Here is a 7,257-nt window from a genome sequence, read left to right as displayed (position 1 = left end):
TTTACAACAAACATTTTAATCCATTCAGAGATTCCAGTCCCAGAGCGTCTGACTGTGAGCTCCATCACCGTATCATCTGCAAACCTCAGCTGGCTGGTGTCTCCTGAGATGAAGCAGACTCCACACAGCTTCCTGGTCTCTTACCAGAGCGAAGGGACTGAGCCAAAGTCCATCTCTACTGAGTCATGCAGCACAGACATCACAGGCCTGAAACCAGGAACTGAGTACACTGTTAGAGTCTACACTGAGCTCCAACATGGAGGAAAGAGCCAGCCTGCTTCTGTTCAGATGAAGACAGGTGAGATATCAGGAAGGGGAGAATGATTCCCTGAAGTGTTATTCATGATCGATCTGTGTTGTTGAAGCTTATTGAGGAACAGCACTAGTATATACAGTTGGCAGCAATACTATGATCTTGAGAAAGAGTGTCCACTGGCCAAAGTCTAGTAAATATGGTGGACAGAGGCCCATACTGAGGCAACATGTAAACATGATTACGTCACAATAATTCACTCTTGCCCTAGAAAGAAATTTGGATACACACTTTATCTGTCAATTGTCACATGAATTCAGCATAGTGATTAAATATGATATTGAACGCAAACATCTACAATTTTTAGAAACCTTTCACAGAAAGTCTTTATACAGCACTTAGCAAAATTAGCCTGAATTTTACTAAGTTATTTTACAACAAACATTTTAATCCATCCAGAGATTCCAGTCCCAGACCGTCTGACTGTGAGCTCCATCACCGTTTCATCTGCTAACCTCAGATGGCTGGTGTCTCCTGAGATGGAGCAGACTCCACACAGCTTCCTGGTCTCTTACCAGAGCGAAGGGACTGAGCCAAAGTCCATCTCTACTGAGTCATGCAGCACAGACATCACAGGCCTGAAACCAGGAACTGAGTACACTGTTAGAGTCTACACTGAGCTCCAACATGGAGGAAAGAGCCAGCCTGCTTCTGTTCAGATGAAGACAGGTGAGATATCAGGAAGGGGAGAATGATTCCCTGAAGTGTTAATCATGATTGATCTGTGTTGTTGAAGCTTTTTGAGGCACAGCACTAGTATATACAGTTGGCAGCAATACTATGATCTAGAGAAAGAGTGTCCACTGGCCAAAGTTTAGTAAATATGGTGGACAGAGGCCCATACTGAGCCAACATGTAAACATGATTACGTCACAGTAATTCACTCTTGCCCTAGAAAGAAATTTGGATACACACTTTATCTGTCAATCGTCACATGAATTCAGCATAGCGATTAAATATGATATTGCAAGCAAACTTGTAAAATGTTCAGAAACCTTTCACAAAGTCTTCATACAGCACTTAGCAAAATTAGTGTACATTTTATTACGTTATTTTACGACAAACATTTTCATCTATCCAGAGATTCCAGTCCCAGACCGTCTGACTGTGAGCTCCATCACTGCATCATCTGCTAACCTCAGCTGGCTGGTGTCTCCTGAGATGGAGCAGACTCCACACAGCTTCCTGGTCTCTTACCAGAGTGAAGGGACTGAGCCAAAGTCCATCTCTACTGGGTCATGCAGCACAGACATCACAGGCCTGAAACCAGGAACTGAGTACACTGTTAAAGTCTACACTGAGCTCCAACAAGGAGGAAAGAGCCAGCCTGCTTCTGTTCAGATGAAGACAGGTGAGATATCAGGAAGGGGAGAATGATTCCCTGAAGTGTTATTCATGATTGATCTGTGTTGTTGAAGCTTTTTGAGGTACAGCACTAGTATATACAGTTGGCAGCAATAATCTGATCTAGAGAAAGAGTGTCCACTGGCCAAAGTGTAGTAAATATGGTGGACAGAGGCCCATACTGAGCCAACATGTAAACATGATTACGTCACAATAATTCACTCTTGCCCTAGAAAGAAATTTGGATACACACTTTATCTGTCAATCGTCACATGAGTTCAGCATAGTGATTAAATATGATATTGAAAGCAAACATCTACAATTTTTAGAAACCTTTCACAGAAAGTCTTTATACAGCACTTCGCAAAATTAGTGTACATTTTACTAAGTTATTTTACAACAAACATTTTAATCCATCCAGAGATTCCAGTCCCAGACCGTCTGACTGTGAGCTCCATCACCGTATCATCTGCTAACCTCAGCTGGCTGGTGTCTCCTGAGATGGAGCAGACTCCACACAGCTTCCTGGTCTCTTACCAGAGTGAAGGGACTGAGCCAAAGTCCATCTCTACTGAGTCATGCAGCACAGTCATCACAGGCCTGAAACCAGGAACTGAGTACACTGTTAGAGTCTACACTGAGCTCCAACATGGAGGAAAGAGCCAGCCTGCTTCTGTTCAGATGAAGACAGGTGAGATATCAGGAAGGGGAGAATGATTCCCTGAAGTCTTATTCATGACTGATCTGTGTTGTTGAAGCTTTTTGAGGCACAACACTAGTATGTACAGTTGGCAGCAATACTATGATCTAGAGCAGAGGTCTTCAACCGGGGGTCCGCGACCCCCAGGGGGTCCACGGAGGTACTGCAGGGGGTCCGCCAAATTATTTCATCTGAAGCATTTTTTCCCTCTTCCAAAAATTAAAAACGTTCAATAGGCTACATAAACATAAACAGAGCGTAAAAATTGCTTTCTATTCGTTAAAAATAATACATAGGCTACCCATGAGTCTTCACGCGATCATTTGATCACCATGGCAACATATGCACTTTTAGCTACATTTAGCTATCTGGTGCCAAAACACGTTACCTGCCTCAATCGTTTTGTAATTTCTCGGAACAAAAGCTCCACGTCAGACACCACTGATGGCGGTTCAGATGACCTACATTCAGAGAATGCCAACACCCCTTCCACGAACAGCCAAAAGCGCAAACGGGAGAAGACACGTAAATATTCAGAGAATTATCTGAAGTTTGCCTTCACCTACAAAGAGACCGATGGTGACGAATTACCAGTGTAACCACTACGTGGTTTGTCCTTCCGTGCTATCAAACGAAACTATGAAACCATCAAGGCTGCAACGACACTTAGACAACCCATGCTCACTTGAAATAATGTTTTTAATATATATTTCCTGTTTAAAATCTTTTGAGGGCCAGCAGACCTTGATGAGACAATCAGCCAAAGTGTGCGAGCTAGCTTTAAAAGCCTCTTATCAAGTTGCATTACGTGTCGCTCAGACCAAACAGCCATACATAATTGCGGAAAGTTTAATATTGCCAGCAGCTATATGTGCAAAACAATGTTTGGGAAGGATGAGTACATAAAAAAACTGAAAAGCATCCTAATGCTATTGATGAATTGGCAGCTGATGTGAGGGCACTACTAGTCGCAAAACTCCCAAAGGCAGATTATTTTGCACTACAATTAGTTGAATCCACCGATGTGTCAAACGACGCTCAGCTTTTAGCTTTTTTGTGATTTGTCGACCAAAATGAGATGCAGGAGGAATTTCTATTCTGTAAGCAGCTGCCTGGACGTAAAACAAGTTCCGAGATTTTCAAAGTGATCGACAATTTTTTCCGTGAACATGATATACCCTGATGATGTGCACAGACGGTGCAAGAGCCATGTGTGACGCACTGCATGCTTCATAGGGAGAATCTTGTTGCCAAAGACATGAGTGATGAATTCTCAAACGTCAGATCTCTCACTAGGTATGAGATATTTCATCCATACTTATGCCTCTCAAGCTACTCAATTATTTGTCCCTCCCTAATTGAATTTAGAGGCATGGCTAACTGTAAGGGAGAAAAAATGTCAATAATAAACAGAATAAATTGAAACGAGTTGTGTGTCACAGATGATTTGTAATTCTGTTCAAACATGTGTAGGTGTGTGTGTGTGTGTGTGTGTGTGTGTGTGTGTGTGTGTGTGTGATTGACAGTTCCAAATAAAATATATGAATATCAGGCCCAAATTTGGGGCGGCGGGGGTGGGGGTCCCTGCTCAGTGTCTCTCTCAGCCAAGGGGTCCTTGGGCTGAAAAAGGTTGAAGACCCCTGATCTAGAGAAGGAGTGTCCACAGGCCAAAGTGTAGTAAATATGGTGGACAGAGGCCCATATTGAGGCAACATGTAAACATGATTACGTCACAATAATTCACTCTTGACCTTCAAACAAATTTGGATAAACACTTTATCTGTCAATCGTCACATGAATTCAGCATAGTGATTAAATATGATATTGCAAGCAAACATCTACAACTTTCAGAAACCTTTCACAAAGTCTTCATACAGCACTTCGCAAAATGAGTGTACATTTTATTAAGTTATTTTACAACAAACATTTTAATCCATCCAGAGATTCCAGTCCCAGAGCGTTTGACTGTGAGCCCCATCACCGTATCATCTGCTAACCTCAGCTGGCTGGTGTCTCCTGAGATGGAGCAGACTCCACACAGCTTCCTGGTCTCTTACCAGAGTGAAGGGACTGAGCCAAAGTCCATCTCTACTGAGTCATGCAGCACAGACATTACAGGCCTGAAACCAGGAGCTGAGTACACTGTTAAAGTCTACACTGAGCTCCAACATGGAGGAAAGAGCCAGCCTGCTTCTGTTCAGATGAAGACAGGTGAGATACAATTCATATTATAATATTTACATGGACTTATCCACTGAATCTATTAATTTTGCTGATCTGCAATTAGACAATGCCCAATGATGTAATCTGACAACAGTGACGGTGACCTTACCGGTTTTGAGATGTGTCCAAGCTATCTGACTGATTTAAATATAATTATTCTAATAAAATTCTTCTAATTTGAAGATAAAACATTTCATAGTTTTTTACAAATTGTTTTCATGCTTGTCTCAATACCACTTTTTCAACAGTCTTCACACAGTGTGCTGTATTTGTTTTATATTACAATTTCTCATTTCTTTTGCAAGAATAACAGCAACACATAATATATGCATTTTGCAATGCTTCAAGTTGTTTGTGTTTTTTAGTTGCTTGTACATTGAGTGATAAAGTGGTTTAAAGTTGTTTAATGGGAGAGAACAAATGCTATAGTTATGGAGGCATGAGTCACTTTTGGTTGAAGTATGAAGTGTTTTGGTGGTTGCAGTGCATTTTGCACCAAAGGTTAACTGATGCTCAGGTGTGTCTCTGTAAAGCTGTGTGAAGAGCTTTGAAAAGGTGCACATGGTATTGAGACACATGTAAAAACTGTAAGTTGAAGATGAGCGTTGAGGGAGGATAAAGTGCCAGTGCTTAGACTGAAGAATGTTATTCACTACACTGTCAGCCAGAATCATGCATTCACAGGTGACTGGAAGAGTTCATTAGCGCCCCCTGTGGGGAGGAAAACCATAGACAGACATAAAGACAGTGGACATTTTAACCAGGTGGTGTAGTAGAACAATCCAGTAACCCAGTACAAACAGCCAAGTATGTTTTCACCCCCAGAACTCCTCCTTCCTGAGCTGCTGTCAACCTTGGGCCTGGGGGATCTTCATGGAGGGAAACTCACACTCAGCTCAGTCCTGGAGATCAACAGTATCACAGTGTCTGACAAACCAGCACAATGTCTGGAGCAGCTACCATGGACCTTTTTAAGGAAACTGATGATGTCTAACATAAATGCCAGAAATATCACATGTCCGCAAGACCAGTCAATGTATGATTATAGTTTCACTGATGCTAATGATGATTCTGATGCCATAAATCCTCTAGATTTGATCACTGCTCTTTTCCACTGCTCAGATTCTTTCCTCCAGCAGGAAATGGTCTCCAAAATGTCCATGTGCCAGTTTGCTGTTCCTTTGCTGTTGCCAAACTGTGACACACAGCAGAGCACTCTGATGCTGTGGGCCATGAGAGACCTGGTTAAAAAGTTCAGACCTCACTCTCTAGCAGGTGACAGGACATTTGTAGAGGGCAGGATCGTAGAAATGGACATTCCCATGGTGTCTTTTGTTAGACTAGGAGAGAGCCGTCTTCCCAAATCTCAAACTCTGAACAAGTTGCTCAATAATACTCATCAGCACAACGACACATTTGTTCACTTTAACATGGAGTGTGGTGATGTGCCCAGGAGAATCTCAGATGGTCTGGTTGAAGTCAGCTGGTATCTACCCTGTGGGAACACAAACATTGACGTGTTCACACAGCCAGTGGCCATAGCCAATCTGAGAGGAGATGGCAGGATGTTTAAGACCCAGATGTCCTTCCTGTGTGAGACCTCGGCTGCAGTTTTCATCTTCAGTGATGACCTAGAGGGAGACCTCAGCACTCTGAACAAGAGAGAGAGCAGAGCTGAGCTGTTCCTGGTCACCAACTCTCAGAGTAAGACCTTCAACATGGAGACACTCAGGGATACATGCATGAAGCACAAGGTGAAGGAGACCAATGTGATCATCAAGAAAAAGCAGAATGATGCAGAGTTTGTTAAGGCTTTGCATTTCCATGTGAGTTGTGTCATTGGAAAGAATCCAATTAAAATTAAAATGGAAGACATGGCTGTTGTTGCTCGACGTATTGGTATTGTGGTTGATGAGGACTGCACTGAGTGTACAAATGGCAGAGCAAATGCTGAAGGCATCACTGGATGCATTCTGGATGTTGTGAAATTCAAGGCAGACCAGTTGCCCTTACATGGTGAAATCTGGAAGCAAATCAGTCGAATAGAAAAAGAGAACTGCAGAATGCGTAATGCAGACAAAGACATAGAGCATTACAAGAGTTCACTAAAGATAGAAGAAGAAACACTCAGAAAGAAACAGCAGCAGAAGGCCGTCTCAGAAGCCATGGCGAAATTCACAGCTGGAATCTCAGAGTCAGGAACACAGCGTCTCTACTTCCTGAAGTGGCTGAAGATTCAGCTGGACACCCTCTCTAGACATAACCTGTCCACGCTGAGACAGCAGTACAATGACTGCTGTAGAAACACACCACAGAATAGGGAGAAGATTGCAGAATTAGATGAGCAAATCTCCAACTGCTCGTTGGGTCCTGAGCACTTCTTCCGTGAGCTGGGCCAGCTTTATGAGTGTGCTTGCTCCCTTCCAGAAAACAACCCAGCCCGAGAACAAGTCCAGCACCTACCTGCTCTATGTGCTCAGATGCTGCTGGATGGGTTTCCAGTTGAGCTGATCGATGGAGACGCATCAAACATCCCAATGAAGTGGATAAAAGAGGTCCTGACTCAGCTACATCAGCTGGTGAAGACCAAGAGTAAGATCCTGGTGTTGACTGTGCTAGGAGTGCAAAGCACTGGGAAGTCCACCCTTCTCAACATCATGTTTGGAGTGCAGTTTGC

General features: G+C 43.0%; 1 protein-coding gene across 1 annotated transcript in view; it reads right to left on the bottom strand.

Annotated features, from left to right (window-relative positions):
- LOC116223355 (CCR4-NOT transcription complex subunit 11-like) overlaps positions 1 to 1,176 on the bottom strand; it is a 9,366-nt gene extending 8,190 nt beyond the window's left edge. Inside the window, exon 1 of the mRNA XM_042703126.1 lies at positions 1,167 to 1,176. Within this exon, the coding sequence (XP_042559060.1) occupies positions 1,167 to 1,176 (10 nt within the window). The remainder of the gene's footprint in view (positions 1 to 1,166) is intronic.
- Positions 1,177 to 7,257: the final 6,081 nt, after the last annotated feature.

This window comes from Clupea harengus, chromosome 2 (assembly GCF_900700415.2).
Source record: "Clupea harengus chromosome 2, Ch_v2.0.2, whole genome shotgun sequence".
NCBI lineage: Eukaryota > Metazoa > Chordata > Actinopteri > Clupeiformes > Clupeidae > Clupea > Clupea harengus.
This window is presented reverse-complemented; position numbering and strand designations above follow the sequence as displayed.